Raw genomic sequence first — 26,312 nt, 5'->3', positions numbered from 1 at the left:
CCCATTCCTTCTACAGGCTTAGCTGCTCCTTCTCTGACCAGTGCCTAGTCTGTAGCTCTGCTTCCTGCCTTCCACAGCCTCCAGGACGATGAATTTGCCTTGCTGAAGCTTCAACCGTGCCTTTTCCACTCTCCCCACCCCCCACCCGGCAATATACTGAGTTTTTTTATTCAATGTTGATTATATTTACCACAATTCTGAACTAAACTCATGAAGAAGTACATTTTTAAATAATACATACGGATTAAAGAGTTTACATTACAAAAAGAAAGATGAAACACAGTAGCATGTTTATAATAAATGTGCTAGAATACATTAATAACAAGGTACCTAACTTTTTTTTAAATCAATTTTTATTGCAATTTTTTTTGTTCTAGGACAGTGATGGCTTTTTGTTGTTGGGTGCCAAAAATGAGAAGGTGCATGCACAATAGCATGTGCGTGTGCCGGCACCTATAATGAAAACTGTGCGCCCACATGCGCATGTGCACACAACCGCCCCATGCCACCCCACACGCGTGCCGCACTACTTGCCTCCTGAGCTTGGTATTTCCTCCAGTTGGCCTATTGGGCCTCTTTTCTGCCCTCCCCAGGCTCCAGAGGCTTTTCTGAAGCCTGGGGAGGATGAAAACAGCCTCCCTCGGGGCTCCCAGAGGCCCTCCAGAAGCTGGAAACGGATAGTTTCTGAACTTCCGGTAGCCCCTTTGGGCCCGTTTTTTGCCCTCCCCAGGCTCCGGGTGCTTTCCTGAAGCCTGGGGAGGCTGGAAATGGCTTCCCCTTGCCCTCCAGAAGGCCGAAAATCAGCTGGCCGGAGTGTGCATGCACGCTGGAGCTGACGGCTCGCGTCCCTGCAGATATGGCTCTGCATGCCCCCTGTGGCAGGCATGCCATAGGTTTGTCATCACGGTTCTAGGACAACTTACTGCAGTCAGCTTGCTGCAACCTACTCTCTGGCACTCTGTGGCCAACTCACTGCAGGATAACTTGCCATGGAACAATTAATCTGGGATTCTTATTCTTTTATTATTCATCAAAGCATTACAAAAGCTGGCAGTCATAGGAATTATTTCCTTTGATATAAGAGATAAAATAATGTTGACAAAAATGTTGTCAATAAAAATATAAGGAACTAATTGAATCCTATGTTAAGTTGGCCACAGTGAGTTCGTTGTGGCAAGTTGCCCCATTCCATTTTACTATGCTTCACAGTTGTCTGGTGGAATTTCTCATCTCAAAGAAAACAAATCTCCAACTTGTGTGGGAAACAAAGAATCTCACAATGTTTTCACAACATTCAGAAACTAGTTAACATATTTTTCAGAGTATAAGATGCTCCGGACTATAAGACGAACTTATCTTTTTTGGGGAGGAAAACAAGAAAAAAATAGCACATTGCCGCTGATCGCTGCCTCCGCGCATCATATTTTCTGCCTCCACATGCCCCATTTTTGACTTCTGCATGTTGCATTTTTGGCCAGTTTCAGCCACCAATCCCCGCCATCTGGAACCAGCCAAAAACGCTATGTACAGCGTCCGAAAACGCAATGTGTGGAGACACCGAACAGCAGCGATGTGCTGTGGCGATCCCTGCAGCGTGGAATGGGTCTAAAATGGAGCATGCGGAGGTCAAAAACAGCCAAAGGGTGGGGTCCAGTAGGTGGGCGGGGCTTCAGCAGCATTCGGTGTATAAGACGCACCACAATTTTCACCTACTTTTTTTTTGGGGGGGGGAAGTGCGTCTTATACTCCAAAAAGTACGGTGAGTATTTCTACCGCAGCAGTGCTGCAGTCTCTAAAGCAGTGATGGTGAACCTTTTTTGGCTCGTGTACCAAAAGCAGGGGAGTGCAGAGCAGTCATGCATGGGCGTGCCACATCCATAATGCTATGCGCACAACCACAGTGTGCATGCATGCACGACCAGCGCTCCCCCCATTTTTGGCGTGCTTTTTTCGCCCTCCTGAAGCATCCAGAGGACAAAAAATGGGCTCAAAAGAAGACCGAAGTCAGCTGGCCAGCACCCACATGCACGCTGGCCAGCTGACAGGGCAAGCCTCGCGTGCCCTGACAAATGGCTCCATGTGCCACCTGTGGCGTGCATGCCATAGGTTCGCCATCATGGCTCTAGAGCACGTGATAAATTCTGTGGTAGCCTGAAAGAGCATTGACTGAACGTTGCTTCGTATCCTATTCTGGACACCAAATTTAAAAATGATTCAAAGAAACTGCAGGAGATATACAGAATGGTCCTTCAATCAGAAGACTAGAAATTAAATCTTACTCAAAGAGACTGGGGAATTTGGTTAGTTTAGCCATGACAGATGAAACCGGAAGGAATGGTCAAAGAAAAACAATCTTCTTCAGGGGAAAGGCAGATCCATGAAATGCTCCTTCAATTACTGGGGCAGCCTTGTTGAGCCAGAAAGCTAAATAAGTCAGGTCTGCTTAGTACTTGGATGGGATTATAGATATGGGTCAGACACACCAGCCTCATGTCCAGCAGAAGTGTAACAGTGCAGAAACAATGTCCTTGCCTCCTCGGAGCCTCTGCACATCCTAAATCAGTGCTGACTTTCCTCAGGATCTGGTCGATGAAATCTGATTTCAGTGGGATCCTGGGATTCCCCAGAGAAACATCACTGCCACCCATTTAGCTTTGCCCGAGGGAAGGCAGCTGGGGGAGTGGATGCTTCCCTGGATTGCTACACTGGGCAGGGTGTACATTAGGGGCGGGGTGGGGGCGCATGGAGCGGGTGGTAAAAAAAGTCCAGGTGTGTGAGGCACCTGAAGACCAGACCAATTCAATTGATCTTTTTCACCAGGTCCTGCAGGAGCTCCTGATCGGGACACTCCCAAATGGGTTTATATCTTCCAAGTGGACCAAACACCAATTTGGCTGCAGCCTTGGAAGAAACATGAAAGAAAGACAGATAAACGTTTGGCAAATTAATGAAGAAAGCTACTCTGGACAGAAGAAGCTGGCCAAGAAAAAGCCAAGCCAACATCTGAGCCTCTCCAGAATATGGAGACCAATATGGGCATCTGCTTGGCTGTGCCAGGCGAAATCGGGTTGCTCCTGCAAGGGAGAGCAGCTCATGCTACAGAAAAAGTTCCCCAGGGTGCAGGAGGAATTTACACTATCTATGTTGTTATCTTATTGTACATCTTGAATTACCTCTCCCGTTCTGGTGAAAAGGCGTTTTCTAGGTTTGCTTGGAGCCTTTTCCTGATGGAGAAGGTCTACCCCATTGCTTCCTGCCTCCCTCTGATGAGGCAAGTGCTTGAACTCACCTGTTCTTCTCCACCCAGATGCAGCCGGGTAAAATCCTGCAATCACAGTAGAAAGCAGGTCAGTTGAGGATGAGCAGCTCCAGGGGAAGGCCCTGCAACAGCCTTGGGGAAAATAATAGGAGAGCCAGCCTCCTCTGTCTACACTTTATGATCATTACGCTTTATACATATTCAAGAAAAAGTATGATTCTCATTCAACCGAATGACATGAAATGATCTTGAACATGATTCCACAGCCATGGCAACCTCCCTGAACTGTCCTTGATAAAGAAATGGGCAGTGCTGAGGTCTGCTGGGTCTTGTGCCACCCAGCTGGGTCTTCATTAAGAGGGGATCATTGCTATCAGGAGCCCCTCTGTGAGGCCCTCAGGACCTGCTTGAGGTCATCAGCAGAAGAAGGAAGAGGGTTCTGGGCTCTTGGCACCCAGGGTGTTGTGTGTGTTCGGAGCTTCACACGCCTACACAGAAGACAGGTGGGGCTTCTACAGCACCATTGTGACCCCCATCTGCTGGCCACACCCAGCAGACCAACTCATATTTTGACAAGATGAGGACCAACCCCTCATGTATTGCAGGGGCCTCTTACCATCTTCAGAGTAGCCAATAAGATTTCACTCTCTGTTTTCCCCCTGAGGCAGCGAACCATCTCAGCTGAACTGGAGGTAGGGCAGCTAATCGATTCAGCAATTTTCTGCAATCCAGACCAACAATTCAGTTTTAATAAATGTAATAAGAAGCAGGACATCCTGCAAGAGTTATTCATCCGGCATTTGGAAAATGCCGGAGGACTTTTAAGGAAGAGGGAGGAAGGCTGCTCTGGCTGACTACCTAAACTGGGCTCAAAGCCAATGGATAAAATTTGCAGAGTAGAATGATTTAAAAGCATGCTTCATTCTATTTGTGCTCCAATAGTAAGCATGAAACAAATAATTGTACAGCTGTTTAGAAACATCTGGCTGAAGGTGACATTAGCCAGCTAATGGCCGTGAAATGGAGCAGGTGCACATACTGTGTCTCCAACTCACCAGTGGCCCTAGGGAACAGCTAGGGTGCCCCAGCTGCTTTGCTCCAGAAAAACCTCAGGAGGCCAGGAGAACCCCCTTCTCCTACATGCCTTCCTCCTCTTTTAATCTTCCCTCAAGGAAAAAAATCCCAGATCTAGAGCAATTGCTGCCTCGCTTTCCCATACCTCACCTTAGCCAGCTTTTCTGGATGGGCATCGAACAACAAGTGTGCTAAGGCAACACCACTTTCTGAAATTGCTTTGTGGAACAAGCCTTTGGACAGAGGGGATAACACCTGGCCAGGGAGGAAAGAAAGAGCCACTTTTTCAATCAATCCATTGCATCACCCAGTAACTGTACTGGTTTTGCTCTGACTGTATTTGACAAGAGATTATCCAATCAATTGGCTTCAAACATTAATATCAAGATTGAACCACTTTGCTTCTTTCAAACCTTATCACTATTCAACATGCCAATGAACTGGGGGGAGGGAAGGGTGGAATGGAATGCTGAGATTTTGTGCACAGGTCGGGAGAGCCTTGAAACCATCAAGGCAGGGGTGGGTTTCAGCCAATACGCCCATACCGATTCAGGAAATTTCGTGTGTCTTCCCATACCCATTCTGCAACCCGTACTGGAATGCTTCCCTCCCATGGCCTGCCCCCTTGCTTGCTCCCCCTGCCCACCAAGTTGCTGCTTGCTCACTCGCCGCATCTGTCCCCACCAGGCTTGCCCCGCCCACCCACTTCTCTGTCAAAGTCACTCATTCACATGTTACTTTTTAAATTCTTGACAATTAATTCATGCTTTGTTAATCTACCAAAAGTTGCATTTTAAATTATGGTTTTAGCATTGCTACATTGAATTCTTATTGTTAATATAAGCAAGAAATTGTTATACAAGGTTCCACCACAAAACTGCGTTTGACTAAACCGCGCTCGACGAAACCGCGTAGCTGACGTCATCAACAGGGCGACAACAGCACGGAGACAGAAGCACGCTGTAAACGCTAAACCTAAAATTAACCCCTAAACCTAAACCTAACCCCCCTAAACCTAATCCTAAAACCTAACCCTAAACCTAACCCTTAACCTAACCCAAACCTAACCCTAAACCTAACCCTAACCCTAACCCTAACCCTAACCCTAACCCTTAACCTAACCCTAAACCTAACCCTAACCCTGAACCTAACCCTAAACCTAACCCTTAACCTAACCCTAAAGCTAACCCTAAACCTAACCCTTACCTTAAGTTGAATCGGCTTGCTTTCAAAGCGCTATTTAAAGCGCCCTTCTTTCTCCACGCTGGCTGTTGTCGCCCTGTTGATGACGTCAGCGACGCGGTTTAATCGGGCGCGGCTTAGTCGAGCGCGGTTTTGACAGGTCACGGTTATACAATACTGTATATAATAACTTGCAATTCTCAGTTGCCACCTTAGGCTTGCTTATGCTTCACTGCTATGCAGTGACAGACGACTGCTATGAACTGTGGGGAGGGGGAATGAAGGGGAAACAAAAGTAAGTGCTGTATCTCCCTGAGATGCTGCTTCAAGGTCACCCAGCTAGAAGAAGGGGGCTGCATACCAAACTAGGCTTGGACTGACTGTTAGGAAAACATCTTGCCTGAATCTGATTGGTTACACTGGTGTGGGCAATAAGAGATAGTTAAGGGGGAGGAGGAGAACTTAGGGATTTGGGCATGCAATTTTCAGTTCTTGCTTTGCATACTTGATCTCTAATAAACTACCGTATACCTTTCTCAAAAAATGGAGCCAAAGATTGTTTCTATTTAGAGGTTTGTGGCAGGTCTCACAGTAACCTTCTCTCAAGCCATTACAGATAGGCCAGAAATTATGGGAATTACTAGAAATGAAATAGGACGTGAACTTACATGGGCAGAAGAGCTGAATCCACCTGCTGAATTCCCAAATATGGTAACTGATCCCGGATCACCCCCAAAATTTGCAATGTTCTCCTGGATCCACTGCAGAGCTACCACTTGATCCAGCAGGCCCCAGTTCCCTCGAGCATGCTCATCTCCAGTGCTGGGGGAAGAAGGAGAAGCAAGGAAATATGGATCCAGAGGAGATCCAGAGTCATTCTCCCTCTTGGCCTTCAAAGATTCATAGATATGAATGCCCCCCATATAACATGAGGAGTCCTCCTTCTTCCTGGTCTGCAGGGCTGTGACATGGGCAACTGTGGGCCAGATGTTTGCAATCAGCCAGCACCCAGGAACTCACCATGCCAGATTGGCCTCTCTGGATCCACCTTGTATCAAATGCAATAAGTATTCATGTGCAGAGGCAACCCACTTTTCAGGGGAGAAAAGAATTCCAAGAGGCACTGTAGGAAGTTAAAACCCACCCCACTCCTAGAAAAATGAAATATCCTGGGAAATATTTAAAAGGCAGAATATTATATTTCCCTGGATAAGAAATGAAGAAACATGTTTTAGGCAGGAAACAGCCCACACCTTTGTCAATGGGCCATTGAAAAGCCTGAGCTAGTCTACTCTCTTGAAGTTCCCAAGAGATGACCTAATTAATTTACAAGCCTCGAGACAGAGTTCAAACAAAACCCCTTCATTTATTAGGATTAACATCTTAGCATTACTTCTGTGTAGTCTAAACTGACTTTTGTTTAATTGCGTTTGAACTTTACCCTCCTAACTCCCCCCTTCTGTCCTGTGTCATAAATCATATTCTCCAACTAGATTATAGAAATATGAGACCAAAGGTATGCATGGAATTCTCCTCCCTTCTAAAGTTGATAATAGTCATGAAAATGCTTTAGATGTTGACATCTGTCCCCCCTCACTTAGTGACAACGACATGAGAAAAACAAAGCAATTTGAGTACAGGTGTATAACTTAGGGATGTTTGCTTGGATTTTCTGCCTGGAATTTTGCTATAAGGTTGGATATTTCTACTTTTCACCCAAGATACCTCTGATAAGGGGTAGCCCTTCCATTTGATTAAGTATTGGAGTCGTCTCCTGTGCTACCTTGAATCAAGGTTGAACTTCATAATAGGTTTGGCCCCTTATTACCATAGGGCCCGGGGGCTCCCAGAGTAGTGGTCTCAGAGTGGATCGAAGCATGGGTTTTAAGAGGCTGCTATGAAATGCTGGGTGTATCTTCCCCAACAATCGAGGCAGTTTCAATTGCACTGTGACTGGGTTGATGATCTTTACTATGGGGAATGGTCCCATAAACTTTGGCTCCAGTTTCTTGCTAGGCAGTTTTCATCTCAGATATTTTGTGGAGAGGTAAATCTTCTCTCCCACCTGGAATGGCCATTGCAGAGCCTGGTGTTTGTCTGCCTGTTTCTTATAGGTTTGTGCCACTTTAGCCAGTTCCCTTTTGACATTTTTCCACGTCGCTTTCAGCATCGACATGCAGTCAGCCAAGCTGACTGAGGAGGGGGAATCCATTGGATACTCAGGCATTGGGACCATACCGCTCACTATTTTGAACGGTGTGAGCCCTGTGCTACTGTGAACAGCATTATTGTACGCGACCTCAGCAAAAGATAAAAGGTCTGCTCAATTGGACTGCTGATAGTTAGCTCTGCCCGGCTGGAGAGGGGCTTTGCACGAGCGCCTGTTCTGCCCCCAGCCTCACCAAGCCCTTGCGCAGCTCTCCCAGGGCACCACCGCTGGCCGCCGCCGCCCACCGCCACCATGCTCCAAGCATAACTTCCAAACTCCAAAACTTGGAGCCGAGTCTTCCAGCTTCGGCCGCTCTAGGAGTGCTCTCTATGGTGGGCCGGCTGCTGGAAGACTCTCTGTCCGGAAGACTCTCTGTCCAGGAGCCGGCCCACCGTAGAGAGCACTCCTAGAGCGGCTGATGCTGGAAGACTCGGCCCTGAGTTTTGGAGTTTGGAAGTTATGCTCAGAGCGTGGTGGCGGTGGGTGGCGGCGGCAGCACCCTGGGAGAGCTGCGCAAGGGCTTGGTGAGGCTGGGGGTGGAACAGGCACTCGCACAACCCCCCTCTCCAGCCAGGCAGAGCTCCATGCACTGACCTAGAGGCTATCCCAAATATGCCAAGCCGCGGGAACTGGGGGGGCAGGCAGAGTGCCATGTGGCTTGGCACCTTAGTGATACCCCCTAGGTTAGTGAATGGTGCTCTGCCCGGCTGGAGAGAGGATTTGCCGGGCGGCTGCTCATGAGCGTGGTTATCTCATGGCTGCTTTGCCCCTGAGGCTGTTCCCGGCTCTTCGGGAGCCCACTCACAAGGGAGCAACCGCCTGGCAACTCACCCCTCCGGCCAGGCAGAATGCCACTCCCCAACCTAGCGGTATCCTGAAGGCAGCAAGCAATGTGAGTGCCTTTCCCCCCCCTTCACGGCTCCCGCAGCTTGGCGCCTTCGGGATATCGCTAGGTCGGTGAGCGGTGCTCTGCCTGGCTGGAGGGGGGGTTTGTCCAGGGGGCTTATTTTCGGGAGTTGGCTTATATTTTTGCCCACGCAAAAAATGTGGCAAGGCGTTAGTTTCAGGACAGGTCGTATTTTTGGGAAAATATGGTAAGCAATCCTCCCTCCAGCAGTTCTCAGTGAGGAGGGACGAAGACAAAAGGAAAAAGCACTAGGCAGCATAAATGAAAAGAATTTAAAAGCATCTTGTGCCCTCTGCTCCATGCTGTGCATTTCTGCTCTCTTTCTGAGCAAGAGCAGCTGGTAAAACCCAGGATTTAAGGGAACCCGAACTCTTTAGAGGAAGGACGAAAGATGAAGAGGGGTGTGCTATCATCCAGGTGAAGATGAAGAAGACAATATCAGCTTACCTGTAAAACCCGAGAATGCCCAAGCGGTATTGGATCGCCACCACAACTACATTTTCATAAGCAGACAAAACAGACCCATCGTATGTGGATGCTGAGCCCAGCAGAAGTCCTCCACCATGGACCCAGACCATCACCTGGAAGCAAAATGCAACAGGGCAATGGAAGTGACTCTCTGGAAGATGAGAACCGACTCAGAAGCCCTTTTGCAAGTGTGGACAATTATTTACTGCACAAAATGGAATAAAAGTAGATTTAAATGCAATATCAATAAACAATATTGAATGCTACTTGATTTCGCCTTAGGCTGCGGGAAACCCAGAAACAAGAAAGCCGCATTGCCTAACGGAGTAATTGCTTACCGGCACCTGCTCTGCCTTATCAGTGTGGACTGGCACGTAGATGTTCAGGTACAAGCAGTCCTCCATGATGCGCAAGGCGATCTTTTGCCCTGTGTTAGCAAAGGCATCCGAGAGAGCTTGTCCTGCCAGCGGATCCTGCAGACACCTTGTAGAGACCAAGCAGAAGCGTCTTCAGGGTCTGAACCACCAGCAGAATTGGTAGCCTACAGTTGCCTAAGAACACTTGAGGCATTATCTAAGCCAGTGGTCCCCAGCTTTTCTGACCTTGTGCACCCACCACTTGCATAAATGGAGCTTCATGTGCGTGGGAGAGTGCCCGTCACTGTGCACATGGAGTTGTGTGCCTCTTGCATGGCCTGGTTCTGAGTGGGCCGCAGTTCAATATTAGACCACGGTCTGGGGTTTCGGGACCCCTGTCTACGCTTTTCTGCCTTCGAAATAATTTCTGTAATATATTTTTATTAGTTTCTCAAAATATAAAATACACAGAAATTTTAAAAAGTAATAGAAAACTAGGAGAAGGAAAAATAAAAGAAAATATGGTGTAAAGAGGAAAAAGAAAGAAAAAGGCATGGAATTCCAACTCTGCTTAAGATAGTAGAAGATAACAGTACAACCTTAACTTTTTACTTTTACACAACAGTATATACTAGTCATTTCTATAGCAACACACCTATGTAATCAAACAAACAAAAACAAAGTTTCAATTTTTTTTCATTACAAGCACAAAATCCGGAAGCAATTTCCAAATAGAAACAAAATTAAATATATACCCGTGGAGGAAGAAGGCGGGGCTTAGCAGTGAGAAGACGGAGTTTCAGGCCATTCCTGAAATTCCCCTATTCCGGAAGAAATGGACGGGTCGTTTACGATCCTAGCTGTCCCGGAGAGACAGTGAAGGTTTGGGGAGATCCAGTGACCTCAGAGACGTTCGCAGGTCTCGGGGGGGGGGGGGGGGCTCGGATTTCAACCCCTTTTGCCATCCCTTTCTGGATTAGCTGTATGCTAACCAAAACTGCATGCAGCCCCTAAGAATGGTAGAAGTGTTTTCAACTGGTAAGCTGATTTTATTACTCAAAGAGAGAGACGGTCCGCACTAAAAGCTAAGCTAATTGAAACCAAAGAACAGAAGAATCTAGCGGCGAATTGGTTTTTTTTTAATGGATTTATGGCTGATGGTTACCCTATTTCTTAAATGTTTTGAATGCTGTTTACGTGGATAAAGGAAAGTTTACTTTACTTCAACACTCCCTCACGGCTCTCCTTAAGTGGGCTGTAAACCAATTTACTATAATTTGGCTTCTTATAACCTGACACTTTTACTGCTTGGCTGTGTTGGTCTAAGATCAGATAAGACTGCATAGCTCCCAGCGTGTCCCTACTTGCAAATTTCATCTGCGTCACATCATGGCGTCTATACTTGCTTCAAGTGATTCATTTCAAAAGATTTTTTCCGCTTTTCAGAAATTGTTTGATACTTATGAAAAATCTGTGTGGGAAATTATCCCATAATTGGCTGGGTGAAATTAGCTGGGATCAATAGGATAGGATAGAATATCTGGATCAATATCTATCTGGATCAAAAAGGTCCCAGTGAACATTTGCCAAGAGCCATATGGAAAGAACAGTCCTGGGAAAGTTTTAGATAAGGAAGCCGAATTCATTTCGAGTGTCTATGTGAATAGCAATACACAGATACACCAGAGATGAGAGGCCTCTATTATCTGAGATATAAACACACAGAATTAGCCTTGCATCCTCTTGCCGCCTCGTGTAACAAATCAGTCATTCCCATATGCCTAATGTAGCTCTCTGTATGATTTACAATTCCTACCCCCCTTATCAAAGAGTACCTTTTGTCCCTCCTCCCTGCCTTTCTGCCAGAATGTGTAATCAAGAAGTGATTTGTAACATACTGTGAGATCCTTTGTTTTGTATTAACTGCTGACTAGCTTTCTTTGAACTTTCCTAATAAAGGGGCGCTCTAAAAGAATAGAGACTTGCCATTTTCACCCAGTCTGCAGTGTGTGCGTGTCTCATTGCCAAAGCAGCCTAGGAATTAGAATTCGTGAAGTGGTCCATCGGATTGTGAGAATGCTTGTATTCCCAATGCAAGCTCACTCTCGCAAGTGGTGACCTCCGACGTGATCCATCTTACAACGCCAGGAGTCAGTCGAGGTGCGACGCAGGGAGGCCTGGACAGGTCAAACGGACTTTCAGCGTGCCCAATATTCCCATCTCTTACCCAGCGCACCTTCCGTAAGTATGGGAAAAGATTTGTCTAAGGGGCGGGAGGCCCATCTTAAGGAAACAGGACCCCTGTCCAGAGAGCAGAAGGCTCACCTTAAGGAAATTGGACAGATTATTGGAGCTCATAAAACTATATTAAAGGATAAAAGTGAACTTCCCACAAAAAAAGAGGTTAGAGAATTAATGAGGTACATTTGGCAATACTGTCCGTGTTACCCAACATTTGGATCTCTTAATATAGACACGTGGGAGAAAATAGGCTCCTATTTACACGAGGAGCCTAGAGCACCGACACCTATATTAATCAGCTGTAAGGCTGTTTTAACTGCTCTCTGTCTTCATCACGGAGACACATTCACGCTTTCCAAAAAGCAGGCAGATGAATTAACATCTCTAAAACCCACTGCCCCTCCCAAGTATGAGGAAATAACAACAAAGGCTATAGAGGGAGAGAAAAGGGAAAGCAAAGAGGAGATTTTAAAGCAAACTCCTCAAGAAGAAAAATCTAACACCCCAGAAAAATCTGAAGAAGTAACAACAGAAATTGTAGATGTTTTATTGCCAAATGAATGGTACTCAGCAGCAAAAATACTTTCCACTTGGCAGATCGTCGCGGAATGTTTAAAAACTCATGAACAAGCCGTGATGGGGGGAACAGACACCCCCCTGCTATATTTGAAAACCTCTTTGCTAAATTCACACTCTCACTCTGAATCCAAGGCTTTCTTTTCCCTTGTATGCATGCCTTTGTTATCTTTAGCCTTTGAAGTTCCTCAACATTACACTTCGGGAGATTAATTTTGGGGCATTCGGCTAGCCCCACACAAAAGGCTGCTTCTTATTTTCCTTTTTATTTCAATCTCTTGGCAAGTGAATCTGCCTGGCTCTTCCTATTTCTTCCGGTGATTCCGGCTACCTCTATTTCATTTCATGTCTCAAGGAGTTCTTGTTACTCCCTTTCTTACTTACTCATCTAATTTTTCTTCTGATTGCTTTAAGCACACTTTTCTGCCTGAGCACCTGAAACTTTTTCACAGATGTTTCATTTCTCAGAAACCTGCACTCTTTGCAGCTCTAATTACAAAAGCCCGTGTCAGATCTGAATTGGAATGGAAAAAAAAATGTTTTTGTGAGTGCATGAATGTGTGCCTAAGTTTTTGTGCACCCTCAAGGTAATTGTAGATAAGATGTTTTCAATCCAAAAGACAGGGATTTTAAAGTGTTCAATTTTGTAACAAATTTGCTGACTTTCTGGCCACCATCAGATGAAAATTGTTGCAGCTGTAATAGTTGTCTTTTAAAAGAAAAGTAAGAAATTTAGTAAGTAATGAGGTAAAGCCTGACTGAATGGGAAGACCTAGGTAATTGGACTTGATTACTTTGATGTAATGTCTGTTAAAAAAATTCTTAGGTGTCTATCCCAGGTTCTGTGATTAAGGCACGTATCCGACCGGTTGTTTTAAAATTGCATGTTAATTTGTGGGGGAGAGATTTGTTGTCTCAGTTTGGGGCAACCTTAACTTTGGAATAAGGTAGAGAAAGAGTGAAAAAAGGAAGTGAATAAAGGTAAAGAGAAAGAGGAGAATTGAATTAAATTGATGTTTGAAGTTTGTAAATGGGCTTTTGGCTTGAAGCCATGAGGGTGAGAAGAGTAGTCAGGATTTAAACTGCTCTCTGAAATTCCTCGCTGTTTGAAGAATGCATGACAAAGGATTTTGCATGTGAAGTTAATTTACACAAGCAGTTTGATTGCAGTGTTAATATATGTTAAATGGTAAAAGTTGGTATGCACGTACTTTGATTTCTTTCATATAAAGAAACAGTAAGCTGCAAAGATTGTTTAATGGTATGTGTGTATGTTTGTGTGTTATCATTTCCAAGCTTGTCAAGAGAAGGCAGAGTGAGAACAAAGGAGAGATTGTGAAAGGTTAGCACCCAGCCATTCCCCCCCCTCCTTTCCCCCTGAGTCTTTCCTTGGAAGGAAACAGGAGAAAGGGGGAGAGAGAGATGTGTGTGTGTAACTGCTTTCAGACCTAGAGGGACAGTGAGAAAATAGAGCTCATTGGCTTACATATAGCTCTTTGAACTGATGGTAATGAATGTTTTGTATTAAGAATAAATGAAATGGACCCTTTAATGAAACTAACATTAAAAAACAATGACCCGATTTGGATTGAACAGTGGCCCCTCCCTATTGTTAAATTAGAAGCCTTAAAAGAAATTGTGCAACAGTTGTTATTAGATAAAAAAATAGAATTGTCAAATAGCCCTTATAATACTCCTGTATTTTTAATTAAGAAAAAATCAGGGAAGTGGAGAATGCTTCAAGATTTAAGAAAGATAAATGAAGTGATTTGTCCCATGGGGCCCCTGCAATGCGGATTACCAAATCCTAATATCATTCCTCAAAATTATGCTTTAACAGTCATTGATTTAAAAGATGCCTTCTTTTCAATACCTTTACATAAAAAGGACAGAGTATTATTTGCATTTACAATTCCTGTACTAAATTATAGTGAGCCAACAGTAAGGTATCAGTGGAAAGTTTTACCCCAGGGAATGCTAAATAGCCCAACGCTTTGTCAATATTACATTAATAAAATTTTAAAACATTTTAGAGCCAAGTATAAAGGTATCCTATTCTACCACTACATGGATGATATCTTGCTAGCAATAGAAAAGAATGCACAAAGTGCATATTCACAGGTTTTAAAGGAGATCATACACGATTTTAATGATAAAGGATTTAAAATTGCTTCAGAAAAAATTCAAACTATGCCACCATATTTATATTTGGGACATAGAATCATGACATCTCATGCCTCACCAGTAATTCCAAAACTACCTGAAATGGATAAATGTAGTTTGGTGCAGTTACAACAATATTTGGGTTCAATTAACTGGGCACGTCCCTACATGGGATTAACTACGAGTCAATTACAACCCTTATTTGCATTGCTGGCAGGAGGAAAGGAGCCTGCTGCTATACTAACCATAGGGGACAAAGAAAAAAAGTGTATTCAGGTGATTGAGGCAGCCTTAACAAAAACCTGGGTAGACAGGATGGTTTCACACGTTCCTATCTCAGCTGCTATTTTCAATACCAAAAACTTGCCCACAGGGTGTTTGTTGCAAACACAACAGAAAAGTGTTAGTGATTGAATGGATACACTTAGCAAACAGCCCGGGGAGAACAGTTTCAACAAAACCTCTATTGTTATCCCAGATAATTATAAAGCTAAGAGAGAGAGAGAGAGCTACACTGGGAACGGATCCAGAAACCATTTACATTCCATATCCACTACCTTGGTGGGAAAAATATTTTCAAATATCAGATGCACTTCAATTGGCCTTAAGTGACTATTTAGGGACAATTAAATACCACTATCCCACAGATTATAGGTTTTTGTTACTGAATCTACAACATTTACAATTGACTTCCTTACAAAGTAAACTGCCAATTAAAAATGCAGTTACAGTTTTTGCTGACGGAACTAAAAACAGGGGTGCATGTGTGTATCAAATCTCAGGACAATGGGTGATTTACCACACGCACCCTCAGAGTTCAGCACAGCGTTCTGAGTTGGCTGCATCCATATTAGCATTTGAGAAATTAAAAGACCAAACATTTAATTTAATTGTGGATTCATTGTATGTTTACCAAGTGATTAACAATTTGTTTGATGCCTATCTTTCACCAGCCCTAGATAAGCAATTGTTAGATATGTTTTTACAGTTATAGCAATTAATTATGGATAGAAAATTTCAATATTTTGTGGCTCATATTAGGAGTCACCAGTCACTTCCTGGAATACTAACAGAGGGAAATGATTATGCAGACAAAGCCGCTAGGGAAAGTTTTGTTGGATTTGCAACTCCATGGGAAAGCCATGAGTATTTTCATCAAAATGCAAAAGCCTTAGTGAAGATGTTTGGAATTTCAAAAACTGAGGCTGTAGCGATCATCCAGCAGTGCTCAACCTGTAGCAGGCAAGGTAACGCAATTCCTATGGGAGTTAACCCCCAAGGAATTAAACGATGTGAGATATGGCAAATGGACGTTACACAATACCATTCTTTTACACCCTGGAAATATATTCATGTCACAGTGGATACCTTTTCAGGTTTTATTTTTGCAAGCCCACAGCGGGGGGAAACAACCAAACAAGTGATCAACCATTGTATGCGCTCTTTTTCAGTTTTAGGAAGCCCCCTGGAGATTAAAACAGATAATGGACCCGCATACAGTAGCGCTGCATTCGCTACCTTTTGTGATCAATGGAAAATTGTCCATAAATTTGGCATCCCATACAATTCCCAAGGACAAGGAATTGTAGAAAGAGCAAATTTAACACTAAAAATGATGCTTGATAAACAGCAAGGCCCCTTTAAGATAGGGTTGCCTGAAATCCAAAACCGTTTAAGCAAAGCCTTATACACACAGAATTTTTCGAATATTACAGGCTCACCCATAGCTTCCACAGCTGGGGGAAGACATTTTCAGCATAGCGTAGTTTCTCCCCGCCCTCTTGTTTATTACAGACAATTGCCAGACCCTCAGTGGAAGGGCCCAGTGGAGCTCGTTACTTGGGGACGTGGATACGCTGCTGTGCAACTCCCGGACAGAGTGTTGTGGGTTCCTGGAAGATGCATACGACCGTTTCATGAGAGACCAGTGAAGACAGATGATAAAAAGGATCCCGAAGCAAGCCTATCCCTTTTGTTTCAAACAACAGACGACTAAAGTTTCTATTGCGACCAATGTGCTGGTTCTGCCCGTGCCCCTGCGAAGCCTGTTGCTGCTCCCACTGTTATTCCTGTGAGCTGTGCATTGACTGCAGGATCCCGTGTGACATTGTGATAATTGAACAGTACCAATCCTTCTCACACTGAACTTCGTATTACACCCACAGTACAACAAGCTCTCGATAATCCTTTTTCTAACGATTACCACGTAAGATCTATTGACCCCTCTTTTGACATCTAGTACTCAAGATGAAAATCCGTCCGGAACAGGTCGTTGGCCGGTCATATGTTCCCAGAGTACATCAGCCCCGATGCCCATTTTTCAGAGGACCTTCGCCTGGACAGGAAATGGGATTTTGGGATCTTTGGGCTCTTCCGATGTCTTGTAAGCATTTTCTGTTGCACCTTTTGCTAATGATGTTGGGGATGGGAATTGTGCTTTTAATTATATGGGGGGCATGTGAATATGAACGCAAAAATAAGAAGGGAATAGTGGAGGATATTCAAGAAATTCCTTTCACACACAACCACTCAAAAAGAGCGATCATTCCATACTCCAATGGGGAAAACTGCAATTCTCAAGGGATATGCATCTACCCTCACAATACATACGGAGAAGCCAATACACAAGTTACCTTAACTTGTTATTTGAAAAATCCAGCTGCAGCATGTTTAATTACATGGCAATTTTTGCCTGCAAAATTCAAAAAGGCAATCCAAAATGTGAGAGGTATTTCACACCCGAAAGAGAACGGCTGTTTATCACACATTAAAGTAAAAATTACAGAGAATTCTATAGGTTGGTATCAATGCACACAATACCAAAAAGGGTTACCTAATAAAATAATAAAAACAGAAGTAACCTCAAGAGCAAGTATAAAATTTCCCCCAGTTAGTGAGTGGTTCTTAACACTATTGAGTTATCAACAAGAGATAGGAGGAGACAGTTTTCACCACCTAACAAAAGAGAGATAAAAGAGGACATTTGCACAGCCTGTTTACAAAAAACCAAACAAGGCAAAACAATTTCCATGACCTTAATATATTATACTATGAAACCTGAATGCAATGGAACCTTAATACCACCATGCACACATAACAATACACAATACAATCAGTGCTATACACCAAATGGGATACAATGTTATGAACCAAAAGCGGTAGGACCTATAACAAGTAGCATCTATGTTTATGGCTATAAAGGAGGATCAACTAGTTTAAAACATCAATTTCTTACAGCACAAAGATTATCAGGGTACATAGCCCATAATGTTTCAAAGGGAATGGCACCCATTACTGTTTGTTTTGATACATGTTTAGCAATTGCTATAGGGCAAGGAACAGGATCCGCGGGGGTAACCTGTGGAGGACAGTCGTGGGAACAATCATACATCCAAAACCATAGATACTTATTCACTCGCTCGACACTTTCAGCACATGGAGGCTATACCCAACCGAGTGTATATTGGTATATTGGTATACAAGTGGCTATGGACCTAACAATTTCGATCTTTCTATTACTCCAGTCACTACTGATTGTCAATCCCATCACTGCACACCACTCTGCCTTTCTGCACAGGTAGCAGGTACTTTAGGCACCCGATACTATCATTACGGTATTGGTATAGATAAAGCAGGAAAGGATCCTTATGGATACATCATTATAAAGACTGAAGCAACAAAATTGACAAATCAACCTGTAAAGTTTTTTGGAGTTATGAGCAGGAGATTGCTAAACTTAACGATCTACCTACACCTCCAAAAGCAAAAAATATGTTTATTAATTTGGCTCAAGAAGTTGCTACAGAACTTATGTTAAAAAATTGTTTTGTATGTGGAGGAACCACTATGGGAGATCGCTGGCCATGGCATGTACAAGAAGCAAACTATACTGAAATAGCACAATGGAAAGGGAACTTCACCTTTAATAACAACTTCAATGAAACCTGGCAAGTTACCTCTCATATAATAGGTCACATATGTTATACCAGAAATAAAAATAATCAGACTAAAAGAAATAAACCTATGGGATTTTTAAAATGTTCTAATGAGTGGGAAAATAACACTTGGGTTTCACAAACTAATATGACCAAACCTGAAAACTCATTGCTGGAAGTAACTAAGTTACGAGGACTTTCAGACCCTGAAAATGATACTATTGTGTGGAATTCACCTGATGGGTTATATTGGATATGTGGTAATTTTGCCTATAATATGTTACCCACGGGTTGGTATGGTCATGCATCTTAGGGGCGATTCAGCCTTCATTCTTCCTAATGCCTATAGAGAAAAAACAAAAACTGGGAGTCCCTGTATATGATACTCTTGAAAGACGTAAACGTACCATAGATCTTGCTAAAGGGATAAAAATAGGTAACTGGAAGGATGATGAGTGGCCCCCTGAGAGAATTATTGCATATTATGATCCTGCGACGTGGGCACAAGACGGATCGTGGGGATATAGAACGCCGATATATATGATAAATCGCATTATTAGATTACAAGCTGTATTAGAAATAATTACAAATGAACTGCATTGGCATTAACTAAGCTTGCAAAAGAAAGTGTATTGTCAAGAACTTATATTATGCAAAATCGTTTAGCCTTAGACTATTTGCTCGCTGCGAAGGCGGAGTGTATGGTAAATTTAATCTTAGTAATTGTTGTATACAAATTGATGATTCTGGAATTGTGATAGAAAAAATAACTCGAACTATGATACAAACTGCACATGTTCCTGTACAAACTTGGAAAGGCATATTGGACACTGACGGTTGGCTTGGAGGTATTTTTAACAATTGGAAGCAAGGTTTATTTTTTATTGGGATGATATTTTTGGGATTAACTATGTTGCCATGCATAATACCATTATTGAGATCCACTATGCAGAGTATTGCGGACGCAACTATCCAGAAGCATCACGCATTATTAATAAGTGTCAATACATCAGAATTAATAATCCCTGGATATCCAATGGAAGGGGGATTTGTGAGAAAGAAACAACCCCATGGCAATTGCTTCCATTTAAAAAATAAAAAAGGAGGAGATGTGGGAAATTATCCCATAATTGGCTGGGTGAAATTAGCTGGGATCAATAGGATAGGATAGAATATCTGGATCAATATCTATCTGGATCAAAAAGGTCCCAGTGAACATTTGCCAAGAGCCATATGGAAAGAACAGTCCTGGGAAAGTTTTAGATAAGGAAGCCGAATTCATTTCGAGTGTCTATGTGAATAGCAATACACAGATACACCAGAGATGAGAGGCCTCTATTATCTGAGATATAAACACACAGAATTAGCCTTGCATCCTCTTGCCGCCTCGTGTAACAAATCAGTCATTCCCATATGCCTAATGTAGCTCTCTGTATGATTTACAATTCCTACCCCCCTTATCAAAGAGTACCTTTTGTCCCTCCTCCCTGCCTTTCTGCCAGAATGTGTAATCAAGAAGTGATTTGTAACATACTGTGAGATCCTTTGTTTTGTATTAACTGCTGACTAGCTTTCTTTGAACTTTCCTAATAAAGGGGCGCTCTAAAAGAATAGAGACTTGCCATTTTCACCCAGTCTGCAGTGTGTGCGTGTCTCATTGCCAAAGCAGCCTAGGAATTAGAATTCGTGAAGTGGTCCATCGGATTGTGAGAATGCTTGTATTCCCAATGCAAGCTCACTCTCGCAAATCTGGAAAAAAATCTGAAAAAAAAGGACTATCTCTTGTTTTTAACATCAAAATATGAAAGAAAGAGTCAGAACGTTGAATGTTTGAGTGCTCCTGAAATCCAAATGAAGAATGTCAGAAAGGAAGTCTCTCAACTTGCTGACACGCCGGGCGTCTGTTCTACTTCGGAGGCAGAAAAGAGAAAGAGATGTAACGTTTGAAAGAAGGGGGGCCATACAGAAAAATTTATCTCAAAGACAGATTCCAGGAGGAATGAGAACATTAAAGAATCTATACTTTATGAAACATTATTCGCAGAACTTTCGACACCACCCTTGAAGTCAAAGACAAATTGATTGGAACAAGCCAAGGACAACGTTATTACGTCAGAGGCACCCTAAGCAAAAAGGTGCGAAGATATTTCTGTTTGGACTTGCTTATAAAACGTTTGGGGAATTTGTTTTAGGAATGGTAAGAGGACTAAGGAAGTTTTGCTATTGGAGAGACATAGGCTGATAGACTGAAGAATACAATTGAAAATTAGCTAAATCTAATACTCTTATTTGTAATATATAGCTGAATAATAATTGATATTGATAGTAATGTATATAATGTGGAGTTGATATGATAAATAAGAATTGGATATGAGAAGGAAGGTTGGAAATATTTTTGGATTATATATAAAGGGTATTAATCACAATAATTATCACTATTAAAAAACTAAATAAAATATATACAGTTAAATGTTAATTAATATGGGGAAAATGTTATGATATATGATATAACTAAATATTATGGATGTTCAGCTAAAATAGGATATGAGGATTTGATGTTAATAGAGGATTTTACAAACAAGTAAATGAAATGTCAGCAGGTGTTATGGATTAATTCTTTGGCATAGTTAAGGATGAAGAATGTTTTAAATAACTATAGTTAACTAAAAGTGGAGGTATAATGATGTTAATATGGTAAACATTTGAGTTAAGATATTTGAATTAATATGAATTAATGGAAGAGATGCACCAAAACATGTTGTAACCAGCTGATATACTTTTTTTTAAAATAATATATACCTGTGTTCCTTTTTTTTTTTTCTTCCCTGCTTTGTCTTTTGTCCTTTTTACTTTTATTAATATTTTAAATAATAATTACAGTCAAATGAAAATGGATATATGACAATGGTGATATGTATGAATATCTGAGTTAAAATGCTCGAGTTAATATGAGTTATGTTTGTTGACTGTGGAGGAGATGTACCAAAGTTTATTTGTGATCGACTGATACACTTTCTATAGATGTAAAGAAAGATGTTGTACTTGTTTCAAATTAAAATTTTAAAAAAATTTAATAAAAAAAATTAAATATATACCGTCTTGAATAAAAGAGTCAATTTGACCTTCTCTGCTTCCGCTTGCTGTGGGGACTAGTATATGCCTCTGTTTACTGATTAATAAACTGTTATAATTCTATTAAACAATTCCCCATATTATTTCAATCTTTTAACCCTAAAGGGAGAAAACATTTTTTAGTTTTGATATTTTACAAACTTTAAAAATCACTCAACTATTATATATAATTTTAAACACAAAACTACATTAAATCTTTCATTCAATTATATATATAACATAAAAATAAAGGTTTATAGAGTAAAATCTTTTTCTTCTCTTATTTGCAAATGTGTTCAATTATATTTTACAAACTTTTGGAATTACATAAAAGGACAGAAAACATGCATTTACATACTCATTTTATAATATAAAACTACCTTACAGCTTTCTTCAACACATATATCAGACTTATAAAAATCCAACCTAAGTCATTAAATTTCATTTACTTTTTTGTTGGAAAAAAGCCAAGGAACTCTACTCTTCCAGATCTGATTTTGTTTCTTGTTTCTTGTTATTTGTTGTGTCCTGGCCAGCAGATGGCGCTATGCAAGGCGCCTCTGATTGGCCTGGATGCGCCTGCCAGCTGGCAGGAAAAATTGGGGTTTCTCATTGGTTCCCCGTCTGACAGCTTCTGGTATAAATAGCTGTCAGACGGGGGTTGTCTTGTCTTGCCTGTTGTAGTATTGAATAAAAGGTTCCTGTTACAGTTAACCGGTCTCCTCAGTCTGTGTCCCTCAGAACGTAAAACTGGCGACGAGGGCTGGAGAACTGGATCCTTACTGCGTGCCTCCCATGGCTGCCGCTACTGTTTTTTCACCTTCGGCCGGAGTCTGAGGCATGGGACGCGTTCATGGAACGCTTTGAATGCTTCCTCCTGGCCCATGACTTAACCGATCTGTCTATTGACAGAAAGCGCGGCATTTTCCTCCATTACTGTGGACCAGAGATGTTCGCTACGGCTCGAGCTCTCTCTGCTCCCACCCCGGTCTACTCTGGGACCTGCTCCTGTCGAGGCTGAAGACCCACTACGAGCCCGCGCCCTTCCATTTTGTGAGGCGCCAATTCTTCTGCCACTGTGTGCAGAAAGAAGGGCAATCTATTAGCCAATACGTGGCTACCCTATGGGCTATGGCCATTAACTGTGAGTTCGCTGACCTGGACGAGGCCCTCCTAGAACAGTTTATTTACGGCCTCAGGGTCGTCCATTTGCATCGCCGGATTCTCTTCCGCTCTGAAGCTGATTCTTAAGATAGCTGTTGACGATGCCTGTGCCTATGAAATGGGCTGACCGGTCCACTCCTGATCTCCGCCATTTCCCTCAACCTGCTGACTCCTCAGGTTCCTGCCTCCTCTATCTACCGCCAGCAGGCCTCGGACATGTTCCAGTCCAAGCTGGACCTGGCTATTGACCGCCTACAGTCTCTCTCACCTAAAGATGGCCGTTCCTGCCTCAGCTGTGGCAGCAGGCATGTCCGATCTACTTGCCGCTTCCGCACAGCCATCTGCCACAAGTGCGGCAAGAAGGGACACTTAGCATCCATCTGCAAGTCCACCCTGCCTGATCACCGCCAGTCAAGCCTGCCTGCTTCTACCTACCGCCCTCCGGCGCCTCCTACTGCCCGCCACCAAAATTGCCTCTCTGTCGGGGACGCGGCCGATGCATACCCCAAGTGGCTGGTTGATTCAGCCTCTTCCTCCTCTATGGGGGGGGGTTGGGGTAAGCTCCATCTCCTCCTCCTCTACTGGAAGGCCGGCACTGCTCTATGAGTTGGACACTGGCTCCGCTAGGTCCATTATGTCCTGGGACTCCCTATGCACTCTTTTGCCCCACTACAAGAAGAGCCAGCTGGTTCCGATAACTGCCGTTTACGTGACTACCAGGGGAACCCAATTTCGTTATTAGGCTGCGGCCATTCCTGGTTTCCTATGGCGATTTCCAGGCCACCTTCCCCTCCTGATTGTAAAAAGTCCCTTAGCCTCTCTTCTGAGGTTGGATTGGTTCTGGGCTCTTGGGCTGCCTATTGCTGGGGTCCCACTCTACCTGCTCCTCTCCGCCCCTAGGGATGACCTTTCCTCCCTCCTTTCTGACTTCGCAGACGTTTTCTCACACTCTTTAGGCTGCTATACAGGGACCCCTATCTCTCTGAGCCTAGACCCAGTGGTCGCCCCCATTCGTCTGAAGGCAAGGCGCCTGCCCCTCGCGTTGAAGGCTAAGGTTGACGCAGAGCTTGATAAGCTTCTAGCACAGGGCATTCTGGAGCCAGTGGACTTTGCCCCCTGGGAGACCCTAATTGTGGTCCCCTTGAAATCCGATGGATCCATTAGGATCTGCAGAGATTTTAAGTCCACCGTCAACAAGGCCCTGCAAGCCCATCCCCTATCCAGTGCCCGTAGTCCAACATGTTTTACATGTCCTAAGCAAGGGTAAGATTTTTGCCAAATTAGATTAGCGCAGGCATATCAACAGCTGCCTGTTGATGACGCCTCCGCGGCTGCGCAGACAATCGTCATGCACCATGGGGCTTTTAAATGCCGCCGTCTGCAGTTTGGCATTAGCTCCATGGCATCCCTGGGGTCACCCTGTATTTTGGAGGACAGACCAGGACTTGTCAAAATACTGTGGATGGTCTTGCAGCATTTCCGTGCCACTGGCCTCCGTTTGAAGGCCTCCAAATGCCAACTAGGGGTGTCTGCTGTTCCCTTCCTTGGCTATTGGATTGACCAGGCCAGCATTCATCCAGCCACGTCCAAAGTTGAGGCCATTCTAGCTGCTCCTACCCCTACTAACAAGGTTGAGTTGCAGGCTTTCTTGGGCCTCCTCAACTTTTGCTGCCTTCATCCCCCATAAGGCCACTCTTGCGGAGCTGCTCCACTGGCTGCTGGACAGCTCCATTCCCTGGGTTGGGACCAGCGAGGCCCAAGCGTTCGCGGCTGTCAAACGCTCTTTAACCAATCCTTCCTGATGATAACATAAGAGCCATAGGCTTTTCTAGATGGTTAACCGTCATCACTCTGTGATCAGATGCAGAGAGGGAAGCACCTTTTTTGACTTGGCAAAAGCTCTTCACTTACATGGGCGGGTAAGAGGTTGCCTCTCTGACACCAGTCCAGGGTTCTGCCAGTTGCGGAGGGGAAAACCGCAAAGATCCAATAGGGGGTTTTGCGTAGGGAATTCCCAAGAAAACCTCCACATCTTCTCAGCTCCTCTCACCCTGATCCGCTGTCCTTGGAGTTCTCCATTTTGGGTGCGGACCCGAGGAGGGGGGAGTTTTTCCTGTACAAGGAAGAGGCGCTTGTAATTACGAAGGCCAGACAGAGATCTCACTGGCTTTCTTACACAGTAGATAAGAGTTACACCGCATATTTTCTTTTAGGGTTCATTGTGGCTGGGCTGTGTACTTTTTTCTTGGAAAGCACTACCATAGTTTTCTTGTTTGTTTGTTTTAAAAAATCAACTCCAAAACCGAGTGGTTGAAAGAAACATAATGGTTGGTTTGGAGGAATGCAGAATACTGTATGTGTTTAGTATTTATGAATGTAAAGTGAGAGGCATGATTCCTCTTCTACTTAAAAAAAATATATCCTAAAGCATCATCAACAGATGAGAACACCCAATTACCACCAGTCAGACAGGAAGAGAGAACAGAGAAGTAGAGACAAAGCGGGTGAGGAAGAGCCAGTGCTTCATTCTCTCTACCCTAACCTAACGGCACCTTTCTGTCAGTAAGTCAGGAGAAGCCAAAGTCTATATGTTGCAGACTCCAGCTAACATGATTGACAAAATCGCCTCCAGTGTATCACCACAAATCCATGACTCCATTTACACATGACCATCATGCCAAACTGCAGCTGGGGACCACCTAGTTCTTGAGTTGTGCAGCTCCAGATACAAAGCAGAAGAGATGCTGAGGGACTTCATGGCCTTCACTTCAGCTCCTTCAACAGCCTCGATTTTTCTGGGCTCATATAAACTGCCTGAGCTCAAGAAAATGTGTATTTGAGTTAAGGAGTTGATGAGACTGGCAGACCATGTTGCTACTTCCTTAACACCTCTTTAATCAGTGGTGTGATTCAGCCACTTCACACTGGTTCAGCCAAACAGCTAGCTAACTGCTTGTGCAGTTCAGAGAACCAGCTGAAAATAAAGTGCAAGAGGTTTTAGAGAGTGCCAGATAGAAGATCTTCTGTGGTTCATTCCCAGGAGCACTGACCCTCCGGGTAGGAGTTCCTGGTAGAAGGAGTGGCTGTGGAAAAGCTCCCTTCAGACAAGGGAAACAAAGGGAGACCGAGGCTTCTTCCATTTGATCTCCGAATCTAATATTGAAAACTGTAATCAGGTAGATGCTCTTCTACACAAGTCTATTTTTCATTAAGGGACTGCACATTGACAAAAACAGGATTAGTTTTCCAAATCAATGACTCAAGGACAGATTTTACTGCCATGAGTGGTTCTTCTCCATTTTTGGCTCCTGCAAAAGGATCAAATCTTTTCAAATTTTGTAACCTTACCTCCATCTGCCAGAAATGGGTCCCAAAAGACCAGGAGGAGGGATAGCCACCAGACCGGCTTCATTTCTGTTTGGGGCTGCTTGGGGCTGAAAGCCTGAAATACCAGCAGAAGAGCGAGTGTGGACTTATAAACAGAAATGCTTACGTAACTTTCAACTCGAGAATTAAATTTCAAGGAAGACAGGCTGCATTATGTCTCCATATCTTGTTTCTTTTTTCCCCTCCCACATTACTGGGAAAACAAGAAGCAAGGAAAAGCTCAGAAGGATGACGTGGATGAAACAAGACCAAAGTCGGCTTGATTTAATTTCCTGCACTT

The 26,312-nt window shown here is 43.5% G+C and overlaps 1 protein-coding gene across 1 annotated transcript in view; it reads right to left on the bottom strand.

The window, feature by feature from the left end:
- The window catches only part of LOC116517752 (fatty acyl-CoA hydrolase precursor, medium chain-like), a 40,878-nt gene extending 14,798 nt beyond the window's left edge, over positions 1-26,080 (bottom strand). The window contains 9 exon segments of the mRNA XM_032230902.1: positions 3,290-3,325; positions 3,876-3,980; positions 4,484-4,588; positions 6,184-6,337; positions 9,079-9,212; positions 9,438-9,582; positions 24,557-24,677; positions 24,680-24,758; positions 25,994-26,080. Of these exon segments, the coding sequence (XP_032086793.1) occupies positions 3,290-3,325; positions 3,876-3,980; positions 4,484-4,588; positions 6,184-6,337; positions 9,079-9,212; positions 9,438-9,582; positions 24,557-24,677; positions 24,680-24,758; positions 25,994-25,999 (885 nt within the window). The 5' untranslated portion in view covers positions 26,000-26,080.
- Positions 26,081-26,312: the final 232 nt, after the last annotated feature.

The sequence above is a fragment of the Thamnophis elegans genome, chromosome 14 (genome assembly GCF_009769535.1).
Source record: "Thamnophis elegans isolate rThaEle1 chromosome 14, rThaEle1.pri, whole genome shotgun sequence".
In the NCBI taxonomy this organism is placed as follows: Eukaryota; Metazoa; Chordata; class Lepidosauria; order Squamata; family Colubridae; genus Thamnophis; species Thamnophis elegans.
The sequence above is the reverse complement of the archived record's forward strand: the minus strand, read 5'-3'. Positions and strand labels throughout refer to the sequence as shown.